General features: G+C 36.0%; 1 protein-coding gene across 1 annotated transcript in view; it reads right to left on the bottom strand.

Moving 5' to 3' along the window:
- LOC145672552 (putative glutamate receptor) overlaps positions 1-17,064 on the bottom strand; it is a 41,167-nt gene extending 24,103 nt beyond the window's left edge. The window contains exons 1-4 of the mRNA XM_081741710.1: positions 17,021-17,064; positions 10,686-10,859; positions 7,781-8,010; positions 5,412-5,629 (exon numbers count right to left, since the gene is read on the bottom strand). Of these exons, the coding sequence (XP_081597836.1) occupies positions 5,412-5,629; positions 7,781-8,010; positions 10,686-10,859; positions 17,021-17,064 (666 nt within the window). The remainder of the gene's footprint in view (positions 1-5,411; positions 5,630-7,780; positions 8,011-10,685; positions 10,860-17,020) is intronic.
- Between the last annotated feature and the right edge of the window lie 260 nt (positions 17,065-17,324).

Below are 17,324 nucleotides of genomic sequence, written 5' to 3'. Positions count from 1 at the left end.
CTGTGCTTAGGGTTCCTGGTTCGATACCAGGTCGCGCTGTATGGACTTTGTGGTGGACAAACACCGCGCTCGTGGGTTTTACCGGGGTTCTCCCGTTTCCTCCCACTTTCTTCATTCCACCATTTTATTCATTTCTCATTATCACCGTCTCCTTTAGCCTAACCGGCATAATCATTTGACGTAAAACTGAAAGATTTCATTTCATTTTTCTTGTGACAATTCCCCCTTGTTCCAGATGAGAAGAATGAGTTTGAATATAGCATTCCACATTTTTCGCTTCAGCTAAAATTTAAATTCAGCAGAAGTTTCATCTACACGCGGAGATTTATGTTTGCTCAATTTCTTCTAAATGAACATTATGTTTCGACAGCTGTTTAGAAAATTACCAAAGAAATCTTTGCACCTACTCAAAATATTTTTCATTTACGTGACAATTGTTCCGTCCGCTCTCTTTAATATACAAGTAAGATGTTGATAGGCTTCCTTAATTCGTTGGTGCTTTTATACATGTTACAGATATTTTTTCTGTTCAATCTTAAATTCAATAACTTCAGCTTTCAAAGAATCATATTCTTTTGATATAAAAAGGATGGGTCGTGATAAGGGCAATTTCCTGCCTAGGAATGGATTGTTATGAAAGTTTATACCTATAATCTACACGATATTCCGCGTGAAAGGTCGTTTAGATTAAGTTGAGATCATTCCCGGTTGTCTCTGTAGAGCGTCCGGAAGTTACACCCTCACTCCAACCTTCAAAAAGTCTTGGTGGGTGCGTAATAAACGGATTTGCGTGGAAGGCATCAACATGACGGAAAGAATCGTAATAATGTTTTATTCTTCTGATATATATATATATATATATATATATATATATATATATATATATATATATATATATATATATATATATATATAAAATAACCAAATGGCAAGACCACAGATGTATTTCTTACACTATGAGGGCAATTTGTTCAGGAAAGAGCGTGTTCGGTGAACCTGTATTTCGCCATCAATATTCGTTTTCGGAGTTGTAGTAACAATAGAGCGCTGGTGGTGACACTCAGAACATCACCAAAAATATGCCAAACTGTAATCTGATGTGTCTACTTGAACATACTACAAACTCAGTTTGTTCTGGAAACCCACTATTTTTAAAAATAAAAGTATGCAATTTAAGTCACACGTATGATATGAATTTAATGGGAAGCAACAACAAAATTAATTGTGCAAACATAAAACTATTAAAGGAAAATATGTGAAGACATCGGGGTTAAATATCGTCTGAAGAATGTATAATCGTCTTCTGCATTGTAGTCCAGTCATCATCTACCTTACTCTGTGAATCTTTGGCATATTCCTCACACGATGCAGGTCCATGATATGCCGTTGGGTCGTGCGTACGAAACCCAGGGTATTACAAGACCGAAGCTACGTGAACACATTAGCCTATCGCCCTGGTACCGGCCTTGCACTGGCAGTACCATCCCAAAATATCAGCAACATCGTACTTTATCCAGAGAGTGTAGGTGCGGGAACCCGTGTGGTGACACTGAATTTTAATACGAATGACATCATCTTCTTGCTGATTAAGAAAAATTCATAGGCGCCTCCAGTGTCCACATGGTCCCCGATATAGCTTTTTGCATATTAAGAGCTGGTATACGCTGAGGGTTTGTTCACGCAAATCTCTTCGAACAATACAAGTAAGTTCGGGAGATCTGCTGCATCCATTAGAGCCCATTTCATTTTGCTGCGCTCGTGGTCCCAACCTTTCTCGTTTATCATTGTTTGGAGATCGTTTTCTTTGTGAAGAAGAGCCCGCATCCTTCGTGCAATGTACTCGTCGTGGTGGTGTCAAGTATGAGTGGAGATCGAAATGTATTGCAAAGCGAGCAACCAATTCGTACATATTCCCCAATAAATGGAATGTGGGTATTAGGTACAACATGTTTTAGGGCTTTCCATCTCTTCATTCTGGAATTGGCGGATTCGACATTTTCTTTTTTTTTTTTTTTTTTTTTTTTTTTTTGTTACCATACGAGACTGGCTTTCATTGCTTTAGTTGCTTATGCGTTTTTGGAAGGAAGCACGGTATTTGATTATGGAATCCAAGGTCTTCCAGTAGCTGCGGTGAGTCTCTAAAACCCTGGTCTATGACGAATACTTCGTCTTCTTTTAACCAGGCACGCATCTCTTCAACGTCAGCAAATAGTATTTTGTCCGTAATCACAGCATGGGAATCTTTAGCACAGTAAGGACTCAACACAGAAAGCACATACCCAACACTGCCGACGATCATCATAGGTTTGACAAGTGGACGATGTTTGTGCATACTAAACAAGCGCTTCTGGAACGCATAGTTCGAGCTCTTCTTAATGTATATGTACGTTCTATCAACCACAATAACTGCCACATCTTTCCCGTCCACCATGATGTGTTTGGCGAACGGTCTGATGTGCTCTTGAATGAAGTCGTCCCGTGTCATATATTTGAATCCGAGACGTAAGGGAACAAAACAAGTCATTAGAACTTTCATGGCTGTGTGAATTGCTCGTGAGCACTGTTGCTTTGTGATTCTGAAAAGAATTCCAATGACTCCCAAGGACTGTCATGTTCTCAGTTTAACCAAGAGCAGTCCTAGCACCGTTTTGGGTATTGCATATTTCGTCTCTGACGTAAATAACAGAGCATTGACCTGGGCAGACTTTAAGCCTGTCAGATTGTAGACATCGGTCGTTTTGGCTTGCTTTGGAATCTCTTTGTAAAAACGAAGGCACACGAATTGTTTCGTTCCACATCCCGTTGCACATGTTCGGGAAATATGTTTCCTTTGCTTCGCATTCTTCAAATGTTTACTGTACTGTACAAATTTCACCCTCTTCGATTTTGAGGGCATTCTGCGTACCAGTATTATATCCACATATCTTGGATGACAACGTTAAGAGCTAGTTCTACTATCCACACTTTTACACTCTAACACACACTGTCTTCGAAGAAAGCCTATTATTGACTAGTAGTGTATAAAAAAGGAATGAACAACGTAATTGCTATTTACACTATCCACACTATATAGTTACACTCTAGCATACACTAGGATCTACTCGTATACAGCACACTTACATTATCTGCGATTATTTCCATTTTCCTTTTGACTATTGGTTTGGACTAAGATTAATCGACCCCATCGGCATTTAAGTGTGTTCAACACACACTGTTATTTACAGCGTGGGCACACGTAACGTAACATTTTCACATCACAATATTCTTAACAATAGCACCTGCCCATTTTTCGAACGTGCCCTGCTTTGCGATGTTTATAATATCACGTTGTGCGCTTATCAGGAAGAATGTCTCCCTCCTCCCAAACAGCACGAGTAGAAGGGAATAACAAACCGGCGTTATGGTTCGCATGGAGACGCAATTCTAGCTCTTGCAATATTTTTCTTTGATAGCGTTCGAATGGCTTACTCCAGTTCTATTTGTGTATGGGGATCGTAGCAACTGAGTAAAAGCCAGACCAAACTAGAGAGATATCTGTAATTTCTCTCTCAAATATGCTCCTAAAACTTGAGCAGAAATTGTATAAATTACAAGCAAAACTTAATTGGAGTAATGATTATTAAAGCTGATACGAAAATTAGTAAAGTCTTTGTGTTCATGTTAATTTGATTTATTAGGAACAGGTTCGTACAAAATTGAGGTTTCAAAAAATATAGATTGATCGTGTTTAGCTATCTGGAATTCGTGAAGGATAATGATAAAGGAATTTGGCCAAAATAAGAATGTCATACCTATTGCGCCGCTGGTTCCTTGCCGTCAAAAATATCCTGATCCGCAGCTCTGTCTTCGGCTGATATAAAATGTCCTCAAAGATTATTAAGTTTGATGATTAGAGCACATAACAATAAAGGTCTTTCTTGAATCCTTCAAACACTATTCAAACTCGAATAATATCGTATTGATAATTTACAAGTCATATACTGCAAGGCGCGTAATACTTCTAAGATGTGACTCGTTTAACGATTATCTATACTCTGAAGTTACTCCGAGATTTTACTTCGGTGACTCGATTGACGTCTCTGTCCGCGTATCTCGTTCCTCTCTACTACTCTCTTCTAAACTACCCCTAAATTTTGAACGAAACATTTTGTACGATCAAAAAACATGAGATTCCAGATTTTCAAAGAAGTTTCCAGACGACGAGCTCCTCCGTGGCTAAGCGGTTAGCGTACGCGCCTTTGGCGTGGGAGACCCGGGTTCGATTCCCGGCGGGAGCTCATGTGGTTCGGATTCCATGTTAATCAGTAGGTCCACGTCTCATATAGCCTCGCTGTTGAACGGGACGTTTAACTCAAAATCAACTCAACTCAAGTTTCCAGACGGCAACGGCCTCAGCCAGCACGTGGAATCTCAGTTGAGAAAGAACATTCTGCTGACCAAAACCTTCAAAATTTTCGGGACACAAAATTCCAGATGATTTAAATTCTGCCAATCTAAGAAATTACTGGAAAAGATGAGTACAAAGATTTTACAATATTACAAATATTCGCTGATACAATTTTGAAATTAAAATGCTGATTTAGTGACAATTATTTAACAGTCTTGTTATGTAAATTCTTTTGATGTAATATACTAGCTTGCAGTATCTTGTTTCATAACAAAAACCAGGAATCATAATTAATGTCAATAAACTACATGACATAATTTCTTTTCAGACCTTTTGCATGATAGTAAAACTTAACAAACACAAAAGATGATGTCAATAAAATTAAGTTGAATTACTTTTATAATATAATATATCGTTGCATTTCTTCAAATATATCGTTGCATTTCTTCAATTTGAACTCAAGTACCTTAACAATAGTTTATTGTCTGCACAATTGATTTTGTTTTTGCTTCTCTGTGGATTCATGTCATACATGCAACATAAAGTACAAAGTTTTTTATGATTACCAACGTGTAGTGCTCATGTTAAGCGATGGTTAAAGATCAGAAACCGAATTTTATCTATTCAGAACGGACGATTGTCACCAAGATACTCATTCAGACTCGAAGAACGAGGGAAACGGCGGCAAATTACATTTCAAATACTTTCTAAGATTACAAGTATTGAAAACGTTAATGTGGTCAGTTTAAGCGTCAACTCGAAAACTTCACATAAGGTATATTTTACAACGTTACAGGAACTAAAGAACAACAAATAATTCCTGGGGAATCGATTCTTTGTCACAGCACAACTCACAGCATGCTTTTCCAATATTCTGCAGAAAGCAAAGAACTATGAGTATATATTGCTACAACTATCTATGTTAATCAGGAATGCTATTCTATAATTTAATTTTGGCGTTTCATTTCGTACTCTTCTTTAAAATTCAATATATATTTACTTCAGAAATAAATTTTGGACTTACTTGAAAGTACTCAGATATAACTGAGCTCCCTAAAACTCCAAGCTGAAAAGCTTTTGAGTCTACTAATTCCTCAATACTGTAAAAGGGAAGTTTCAAAGTTTTAACCGCCAAAAATGACGTTAAGGCAGCCGCATATGCGTTATAAACAAGTGCACCTGACGCTAACACCAACCAAAATATCATCCGTCCTGACCAAGCGTATGGAGAGTCCGGAGCACCTGAAAGAGGAAACATAAATGTAGAAAATATACCACTCAATATACCTAGAACCTTTGTATTTCAAGTGTGCTCTCGGAAACGTTCATTTTGCTTTGAGGAAAGAAGTCAATGACCTCGGCTTTGTTGCCACTTTGTCATTTAATCGTTTGGTCTTAGCGAGTGAAGATCGTAAGCTACTTAGAATGGATAACAAGATAATGCACATCGAAACCCATGACATAATTCATTTATGGCAACCCTGTCGACATCCAACTATCTGATCTCGGTCACAGCAACTTGTTCCTCCTCTTCCACGGGGGGTAAGGTAAAAGACACGTCGATAGCAGCGCTATCAGGGACACATTTAAAATAAAAAGGCTCTAACATAAGAAATAGAAATTCAAATCAAATCTAATTTATTTACCTTTCTTATTTAACAACCTTTGGCAAGAAAGAATTGTCAATTTTTGACCTAATAACTAGAAACAAAAAATTAATTCACTTGCAAGTAATATCCAATTTTGATTTAAAAATTATAAATATTGACGAAGTTCAATAATCGTTATTCAAATCTTACGAAATAATATGGAAACTTTGACGAAAAAATTTTCGAACATTGACATTTTTTAGAAAATGTCTCGCAATGTGGGATATCCAAAATCAATCCGTAATTTTGCAAGTAAATAATTTAACATTTTTCAAAAGAGCTCCAAAATTTAAAAATTTCAAAAATTAGGCAATCAGCTTGAAGCGTTCAGATATTAACCTAATTACTTGAAATTAACTTAAAGAAGCTTCATATTCAAAACGACAAAAATCAAGTGCAAACATTTAGAAACGAACTAATAAATTGTTCAAAACCAACCTCAGAATTTAGAATTATGTCTATAACTTGACTATTTAACAGTACTTCAATAATTTAAGAGGGCTAAAAATATAGGTTTTGAAAAGCAACTTCACAATTTGAAATATTAGAATTAGGAATTAAAAATAACCTAATTCAATATATTTCTGAAACACAAGATACCTTCACAATTTGAAATTACCAAGATTTTACGAATCAAATCGAAAATTTTAAAATTCTAAAAATTGGTCTCCTGTGCCAACTTCTTAAAGGATTGTTTAAAATTTGAAGTTACTTGGAGTTAACTACACAACTCCGAACTACCAAACTTTTTTCCTAATTAGAAATTACGAAAACCAAAATTATGTTCCGTATTTCAGAAACAACATAGCAAAAATTATAATGTTCAAAATATTTTTAATATTTTAATTTGAAAGTAAATAAATTTTTTTAGCATTCTTCTCAAACCATGACTTTACAAGAGTTAGTTTGTAAATTAATAGTTTTCAGGTACCAGAGACACAATTAAGTTGTTAAAAATCATCTTCCAAACTTTATTTTACGAAAATTCAGCATCAAAATTCTTTTTCAATGTAGTATCCCTTCAATTTAAAATTTTGAAGAATATTTTTAATAGTAATGAAAATAGGGAGGTTAAAAAGGTTAGATGCTTTAACATTTACCATCTTTAAAATCAGTTCTAAAATTCGAAATTCTGTTTAGAAAGTAATCTAAATTACTAATTTATATAGATTCAAATCCAGTAATTTCTATTTTAAAAACGTTCTGAAAATATCACATGTTGCAAGATTATCCTCAAATTTCCAACTTTAAGTACAACTCTGAATTTTTAAATTTTAAAAAGTAGCATACTTGTTTGAATGTTTGAGGAAAGGGACACATTGGTTTGGGTTTCTGGAAGTCAGACACAAATTTATATTTTTAGTCTACTTACGAATTTTAAAATCCCAAAATTTGATAATCTTAAACATTACTTTCCATGTTGACAACGTTTAATGATTCTCTAGATTCCAAACATTTAAAAGTAACTCAACCATTTGGAATTTTTAAACTGCAGCCTCATTTACAAAATCAATCTTGACATTAGAAATTTAAAACAAATAATTACTGTTGCTTTACAGTTCTCATCCATATCAATTTTAGAGGTCCTTATTTCTTTATGTGGCATAGATAACACCTCATATTAAACATTTGATGTGTTGTTTTCTTGACTATTTTTTAAAGAAACACTCAAAATACTGTTTTTCTGATTGCCACATTTATTATTAAACTTTGAAAGCGACGTGTACATAAGAAGTAATCTTACCTTGAATACAGAAAGCTCCCAACACATATAAGTAACACGTTTGGAGATCGTACCGAAAGTCCGGTACAGTTGTTTCTAGTTGTTGGCATCTCACTCGGAGAAGAATGTATAGGAGAGGTGGAAGAATTAAAATTTCCATTGAAAGGCCAATCCACAGAGACGGAGAGAACGGTTGACTAAAATACCAGACAGAGGCTTTGCTACTTGGGCGGCGAACATAAATTCTAAATCTATAACAACAAGAACGATTTCTAATTAGTTGGCAAAAAATTTTATAGTGAAGCAATGGAAAGAGCATAATGTTTAAGTACTCAGGGGAATGAGCTCTGAACTTCTTCATTAGCAAAATCTTCAAATCTTTGGCGTTCATAATACAAAGAAGAGTACATATATTTAATTTAGTTTTCGTAACACAATAGAAACATTTTACATATTATTTTAAAATAAATATAATCTTTCCCTTTCCAAGTATAAACTGCCTAGTGGCCATATGTTTTAAATTGTAAGCGTTCTACTCTTTCGTCCAGTGGACATGTTCATTCTTGGTTTTAATAAATGTGATAGGGGCCCACGTAGATTCACGTCTCACATAACTCAATGCTAAAAATTAAACACCAGATAAACAGTAGACTGCAATATATTTTGAGTACTTGTAGTATTTGATCTGTACATAATTCCGGCATAATAAATGACCGAATTTGTCTGTATTCATCTTTGACACATAGAAACGATAAAAAATATTTTAAGTTAATTACGAAAACTGCACCTACATTGTTCAATTCGTTCCTAAGTTACTGGTAACAAGTGCATTGAGAAAAAAGCTGATTTTTATTCTTAAAAGTTCGGAGAGACGAAATTTAGCAGGGTTCTGCATCATACACAAGATTTTCTGTGCCAGGCTACTTGAAGTTTTGTTGCTTACCCAGGATTAATCTGCACAAATAAACGGAAATCATGCGTGTACTTCGTCCACACGTGCAGGATACAGAAAATCTTGGTTATATACTTTGACTAACATTATTTGGTTGTGTACATTTTTGTGTACGACCTATATTTTCTTTCTGGGGGCACGGTGGCTCAGTGGTAGAGCGTTCACCTTTGGTGCTTGGGGTCCCTGGTTTGATCTCAGTTCGCGCCATGTGGACTTTGTGGTGGACAAACACCGTGTTCGTGGGCTTTCTCGGGGTTCTTCCGTTTCCTCCCACTTTCTTCATTCCACCATTTCACTCATCTCTCATCATCACCGTCTCCTTTAGTCTAACCGGCATAAGCGTGGGACGTAAGACTTAAGGATTTCATTTCATTTCATTTATACTTTCCTTCTGACTGGAAATAAACATGTGGGGAAAGAGTTGAATACGTACATAATCTAGAAAATTTGTATGCATACAAAGATAAGTAGCACATATGCATCAGACCTGACCCCAACGCAATAAAAAAATCTGCATCACAACATAGATTACAGTTCTCCTGCAGTAGGAGAAGCAGCGCCAGGAAATCCACCTGTAGCCGGAATCTACGGATTTTCCTTCTACACGCGCTTGATTTTTCTTTCCATGTACGAGGGTATGTCAAGAATTATCCGCAATGTAGCTATAACCTTTCTTACATTGTTCATGCTGACCTCCGTCCTAGTTTATTGTAGTGTTATGCTATTGTGGTCATGCGATGAAAGTTTGATCGTAATTTCTCCATTTTTCTTCCTTTTGTCGCAGATAGATCATGGCCGCTTCATTGAATGGGAAAACATCAGACTGACCGGTGGCCCGGGGTTCTCCAAGTGACAACTAAGAAGTGTAATCGCTTCAAGCAACCACTTATTTACGCACGCATCTGCGTCAGCAATAGTTGCTGGAATACACTAATTTAGAAGAGTTAAGCACGTAGAAAAATGTACAAACCTTTGCAGCATCAATGCCTATTCTATTCACTTTTAAACTGTATATTCCCTCTTTTCCTTTGGACAAGAGAAGATAAGATTATTTATGCTATGGAGTTACCTGTATTTGTAACTATAGAGTAAAAAGTACGAGCAATTGATAAATTCTTTTTTGTCAATTGATTTTTTTAAAAGAAAAATTCAAAAGTAGGTAAGTAAGTAACTAACAATGTAAATTTGTTGTAATAGCAACCAAGTATACTAACATTTCGTAGTTATGGCTATTCAGGGCTACTATAAATGATTCATTTCTTTTCAGAAGGTTGTACTTTCAAAAGTATACGTACAAACATGAGATTTGTATAAGAAAATAAGGTCATTTGTGGCTAAGCTGTTAGCGTACGCGCTTTTGGCGTGGGGGATCCGGGTTCGATTCTCGGCTGGAGCTCATGTGGTTCGGATTGTACGTTAATCAGTAGGTCCCATCTCATACAGCCTCGCTGCTGAAAGGAGTGTTAAGCTCAAAATTAACTCATATATGAAAATAACCGCAAATTCTTCATGTTTGTATTGTGTATTCCAAGTGGCACTAGGTGACAACACGAGTTTAGTACCTGTCCAAAATGGAGGTAAAACACGAAAAGAGCTTTTGTGTGTTAGAATATGCAAGATGTTCGCCTATCATAGCCGTTCAAACATGCAAGTTATATAACAAGGGGCACATATAATACATTTATAGACGGTGCAGAGAACTTGGTGAGATTGAGGTTATTTTCATGTGTTCTTATGTTTGAACATGTAATACTTTTGAAAATACAGTCTTTTGGAAATGAATGAATCATTTATAGCAGCTGAGTATAATAACAAAACTGATCTTACAAGTAATTCAAAAGATATAAATTTCTAAACAAGGCAAAATTTATATCGTGGACTATACTAGTATATAATTATTCAGTTTATGTTATATTAAGTCTTAATTACTTTAACAAAAGTGGTTCTTATGTTAAATTAAAAGCAATAAAATACCTTGTAATAACAATGGGATATGTAAAGTGTACTGCTTGGCTGCGCTGAAATGTTGCTGTAAGAGGTGCAATAGCTACGTCACTTTCATTGCGGTTCACCATTCCAAGGAGACCACGCCAAGTTCCATTTTCATACCCTGCCCATTGGCCATCCACAGATGGGTATAATTCGTACCTTTAAGAGATAGTAATGTGTATATATAGTTCATAAGAAAATGTTTCCAGTACATACTAATTAGATACTGTTTAAATTAGTTTTCAGTTTCAAAATTCAACAGTTGACGCTTATGTCATGAAATTGTCTTGAAATTCTGAGGCAGACATATTTTAACAAAATGCAAGTTTAAGACTCTTCAGTAAGTTGATTAGCCAACTTTTTGAATTTAAGCTAATGACTTAAAGACAACGAGTAACATAAACAACTAATAGTGTCATGTGTACACCACATGAAGGAGCTTGGTTTTAGGACGTGATTTTTTTTCAGTTAATTATTGAAATCAGCGATTAAAGTAGATTTCTACCACTTCCGGTTTTAGGAAAGAAGTTAAAGTGAAGATGAGATATTATTTTGAGACGTTTAATTGATTTCAGAAAACCGTTTCTCGATATCTTCCGCCCTTTTCACTCTATAACAACCATATTAAAACCGGAAATGGTTGATTGCTGCCACTTCCTCTTTTAATATAGGGTTAAGGGAGAAGATTGTGTATATATTATCAGAACAGTAAATCGACTTTTGAAAAAACGCTTCCCGCTATCTCATTTCATTCTTGCTTTATGTAGATCAATATTGAAACCGGAAGTTGTAAAGGATTCCTATCATTTCCGGTTTTAGTAGAGAGTTAAGGATAGAAATGAGGAGTATTCTTGCAGGAAACCGCTTCTTGTTATCTATTACTATGTTTGGTCTATAGTGTTCAACGTTAAAACTAAAAAGGGCTTATTTCTATCACTTTATGTTTGAATATTACTTCATGAAACAACTAGATTCAAAACTTTTGACCTACATTCTGGCCAAAATTGAGGACCGTTTTAACAAAACTCAACAAACGCCATTTACAAAATTTTACAAAAGAGTTTTTTTAAAAAAAAGAAAAAAGAAAAAAGTTGCACTGAATATCGTTGATTCAAAAGATTTATAAAAAAAATAATATTGGTCATCCATATACGTAGATAGGTATTGATGAAGGAATAATTGAAGTTCATCGCTAACGGCCCAGGAGCGGATCCAGGACGAACTTCTGGGGGGGTGTAATACTGCTACTTTGAGCTACTTTTAATAGCTCCAAACTCTGGGATGGGTTTTATTTATATATTTGGTCTAGGAATTAATTCGTGCGGGTGGACAAGAGATGGCGCAACGAACGGAGCGTCCCACAGTTCCGTGTATCCACACATGTGTTGCAAACCCCTGTCATCGCGTATCGTTCGTAGTATAGGGCAGTGGATTAAAGCGTCAACAACACCAGTTTGTAGTTAAGTGAACATGGCGCAATTTGTGCCTGATAAAGTGTTTTCGCGGGGTGTCCTGCTGCATTACTTTAACATGCAGAAAAGTGCGACTGAAAGTCATCGTATTTTGGTGGAAGTGTATGGTGACCATGCTCTAGCTGAGCGAACGTGTCAGAAGTGGTTTGCACGGTTTAGAAGTGGTTTGCACGGTGATTTCGGCTTGGCAGACCAAGAGCGAGCTGGACAGCCAAAAAAATTTCAAGACGAAGAATTGACAGCATTGCTCGAGCAGGATTCGTGTCAAACGCAGGAACAACTTGTAGCAGCATTAGGCGTTGATCAAACAACAGTCTCCAAACGCTTGAAAGCCATGGGAATGATTCAAAAGATGTCACATTGGGTTCCACATGAATTGAAAGACAGAGACGTTGAAAGACGAAAAACCATTTGCGAATTGCTGCTTCAACGACAGAGCAGAAAGGGGTTTCTGCATCGAATTATTACGGGTAATGAGAAGTGGATCCATTACGAGAACCCTAAACGAAAAAAGGCCTGGGTGAAACCAGGTGAACCAGGTCCATCACAACCAAAACGAGATATTCACTGTGCAAAGGTTATGCTGTGCATATGGTGGGATATGAAAGGTGTGGTGTACTATGAGCTGCTGCAACCGGGTGAAACTATGAATGGAGAACGTTATCGACGACAATTAATGCGTTTGAAGCAAGCTCTGGCCAGAACACGACCAGAATGGGAGAACAGACATGATAAACTTATTGTTCAACATGATAACGCTCGCCCACATGTCGCAAAACCGGTCAAAACCTATTTAGAAAATGTCGGATGGGAAGTTTTACCCCACCCGCCGTATTCACCAGACGTTGCTCCTTCGGACTACTACTTGTTCGATTGCATGAACAACGATTTGATTGGACAGCGGTTTACTTCTTCAGAAGATATCGAAACATGGGTCTCTGACTGGATCGCTTCCAAGGATGAGGACTTCTTTCGCAACGGAATCCGTACATTGCCTGACAGATGGGCGAAAGTGGTGGCTAGCGATGGACAATATTTTTCTTAAGGTATTTATGTATTTTGTGTTTGTACTACAGCTTCAATGTGTGCGTACCAACCGCACGAATTAATTCCTAGACCAAATATAAAATAAGAAAAAATTCCTCTTCTGAGGGGGGCAATCGCCCCCCTGGATCCGCCCCTGTAACGGCCTTTATTGAGGAAAAAGAAATTACATTTTTTTTTTTTTTTACAAAACTCAACATATCCACTTGTTCATGCATGTTTCTTCTTTATTTTTACTAAGTCAGGTGTTTTAAATATACATTCAAAACATTTAAACTCAGTGGAGTCTGCAGTATATTACATTTTGTAGATAATATCAGAATAAGAAGTTAACGGTGTATTAGTAAATTTGTAGTTTTGTTTTAAACCTTTAATTGTCAAGCATTGACAGCATTACCATTAAAATATTTAGTTTGCTTTTATGGTTGAACCATGTCTTCCTGATCATAATTTCGTAATTGTTAAAGTATTTTTGTATTTTGGTTACAAAATACAGGATGTTTATTTCAAAGCAACATCGCCATGAAATAGGTCTTATGTATTGCTACTACAGTAAGCAGAATGCATTGTTGCTTCAGTGCAACAGTACTAAATAAAGGGTTAAGTTAACACACGAACATAAATTTCCACACTCCTTTAGCCTAACCCGCATATCCGTGGAACGTAAAACTAAGAAACTAAAAACTTTCCACAGAAACAAAATCTGTTTCTCACATCTTAAACCTATTATGAAGCTCATAGCCATAGATTGAAATGACAACTAAAGCAATAGTACATAATACAATGTTAGGATTTTTAATGTTGTTTGAAAACAATCAGGAACAGTCCTCTTTAATGTAAAGGTTCCTAATACAGAATTTCGTCTTCAGTATCACTAGCATTATTTTGTACAACTTTCAAATAGAACTCTACTTTCCTCTGAATCATTGTCAAAATAAGACATCAACTTCTTCACGTCATTAGCTTTATTTTTGTTTACATAATTCACTGATAGAAGTTGTGCTTCAAACATTATTGAAGTACTTCTCTTTTGAGGATTAAGCGCCTCAATATCTATCGGTAAAGCAAAGCAAATATTTTGAAAAGGCATTGAGCTCTGATCTCAGGTCTTCTTACGTAATGCAGTACTCTTGCTTCAGATATCTTAAAATGCAATTTGGTTTTCATTAAACGTTTTGAGTTTGATTTCATATTGTAATTATAACAGTCTTTACCCCAAAATTTAACCTTCTCAAACTTTCACAAAATGTCATAATATTCTGAGGGAAGAGAGATTATTTCGTGTTTTCTTAGTTCTTTTTTCAATAAGGCCAAAACCCTGTCAAGAGGCATAAAGCTATGCCCACGTATTGGGAAATAATCTTGAGAGATCGAGATAATTGTAGAATCTTGAAAATGGAGATATTGAATTTTGTGAAAATTTGCTATATTCAGGCGCCTTTTGCAACAGAAAATATTTAGTTTCATCGTATTTTCTGTTAGCCATTGTGTGAGGCTCATATTAAAGTACCAGAATCCGTTTAAAAACGTATTTGGAAAAAAGTGGCGTTTGTTGAGTTTTGTTAAAACGGTCCTCAGTTGATAGCGATCCATCAACTACTTCATGCGATTTTCTGTTTTCCGAACGGACACACACACAGAAAGACAGAGTACATATATAAAAGAGTTTCGGTAAAAAATAAACTCCTTAAAATGTAGAAAGTGGCCCAGGTAATCTTTAGAAGATACTATTAACGTAATAAACCGCTTCCAAACGTTTTCTTATAAATCACTAATTTCGATGCCTAGCTTACGACGTCAAGCTTGTTGGTACCCAAATTTCATACAACATACAAAAGGTCTTGAAAGCAATTACTAATTCATGTAATCACGTTTTACACCCGCTACCTAACTCACTTTCAAAACTTTTGGTATTCATCACTGCTTTTAATTTATAAACTAAAATTTTAAAAAGTTGAAGGAGCTTAGCAAAGAGCTATATACAATAATGGAGCAAAAAGAGAAGGAAAAATCAATAGTAGAGATATTATCTTTGGGTCCAAGGATTCCTAGGTATATATTTTTAAATACGATTAGAAAGTGAGAGTTGATCTTAACAAAACTTTTCTTTTTCAGCAGAAAAGAGCTTGTTTAAGCTTCACGATAGTGAAATTTAGGAGCTATATTAGTGCCTTTCAGATATTCAATGCGAGGGTCTATAGCATCTTCTTTCATTGTTGGGTTCTTCGATGTTCTTCTTGAGAGTAGATGTATCTATATGAGAGTCACTCTAGAATGCTCCCCGGATAATTTCAGTGGTTTTTGCGATATCATGTATTTCTGGAAATCCATGTTTATCTCTAATGATGTTTTTTTTTTAACTTTTGTTTATCACGTTCCCAGTTTCGTTTTTACGAAAACACTGAAAGTTATTACTTTTTATTATTATTTCAATTATAATCAATGATATCTTTAATTTAATGTCTCATATGTACTCTCGTTAGTGTAAGGGAGACGGATGATTCATGAAAGTAAAGGATTATGAAAGAATTGATCGATTGGGAAAGGAAAAGAAAGAACTCCTAGAAACGATGTCGTCCACCACAAATATTCGTGGCCTTGGATCAAGCCAGGAGCCATTCTCACTAAAGGTAAGGAATCTGCCATTTTTAAAAATTCATTCTGACTCTTAATTTCCTTTTAATTCCACTTTTCATCACTACCAGAGCCGACAGTAACACGAAGACAGAATGCCGAGAAGTTTGGCTAGCCGCATATTGACTAGAGGGCAGAATAGCAAACCCGAGATAGATAGATAGAGAGAGGAACGAAAGGATTCGGAGAGATATCTGATTGTGTTGACCATATCTCTCAACTTTAGAAAGTCCTTTGTTTAGCACATACCTGGGTAGGTATGCAGTTCGAACTTTGTTCCATTGTTCATAGGTTCCTCCTTTAATTGCGTCTCAATTTGGCTTGGCTATACTGTGATCGGATTAATGTACGGCTAGCCTTAGAAACGTTCATGCTCTTCAGAGACGCGAACCTCTTTGTTTAGCACCTATGTGGATAAGTATGCGATTCAAGGCTTTGTTCCATTTTTCGCAGTTTCCTGCTTGAATTGCATCTAAGCTTGGCTTGGCTGTCCTGTCCTTTGATTAGTGTGCGGCTAGCCTTAGAAACACTCAAACCCCTAATGAGTTTCACCTTACGATCGTCAGCCTAATACCTCAGTCTGTTCGACTACACCATACCGGCAACAAGTGAGGCACCTATCCTTTTGATTTTTTAGTACATCAATAGTGTCTATCACATTCTTTTATTGCTAGTGTTTTTAATATCTAATACATTTCAACGTAGCTCTAAAATAGGAAATGAAGAAAATTAAAGATAGTAAGAAAGGATTATGATTTAATGGGTTTAATCAGCTACTTTGTACACGAATGATGTGAGATCAATAAGAGAAGATAAGTGGGCAAATGAAAGGAAATGTGAAAATCGTCTCGACAGCGTGGGAAAAAAAGAAAGGCCTATATACGAGTGTAGATAAGACGAATTATATGGTGAAACTGCAATCAAGAGATAGGTACGTATTATTATAAGTGTTGTACTATTACTGTCAGATTATTTGACGTATATTACGAGTTTCCATGCGTCACGTCCTCTTCTAAATGCTTAGTACCGATGTAAGAATTGTCATGTTTAATCCTGTCCATCAAATAATAGTCTTCTTCTTCCCATCTCTCTATTTCCTTCTATCAATAATAAGGGTTTCTCCTCAAATAGTGTTTAATAAAGTTTCTTTCTACTTTATAAGCTACCTACCTCTTGCTGATATTTTTACAATTTGAGTGTTCTACGCTCCCCATGTTCGTCAAGTGGCTAGCGAGCGCATGTGGTGCTATTAGTGTTGCTTACGAAATGAGACGAGATGAGAAATAATATTTTCTGATCTGGTCTGAATTTTCGGAAAGCTTTTCCCTTCCCGTCTCATTTTGTAAACTTATATACAATATTTCTACCCTATTTTTCTTCTTGATTTCAGTTGGAGATTATCGAATCCTTCCGCGCCACGAGAAGTCCACAAAGTGTGTGATATAACAATACTCAAACCATATTTATTATTGGA

The sequence above is a fragment of the Thermobia domestica genome, chromosome 16 (assembly GCF_964235325.1).
Source record: "Thermobia domestica chromosome 16, izTheDome1.hap1.1, whole genome shotgun sequence".
Classification (NCBI taxonomy): domain Eukaryota; kingdom Metazoa; phylum Arthropoda; class Insecta; order Zygentoma; family Lepismatidae; genus Thermobia; species Thermobia domestica.
Note: the sequence above shows the minus strand (reverse complement) of the source record. Positions and strands in the feature narration are given on the sequence as shown.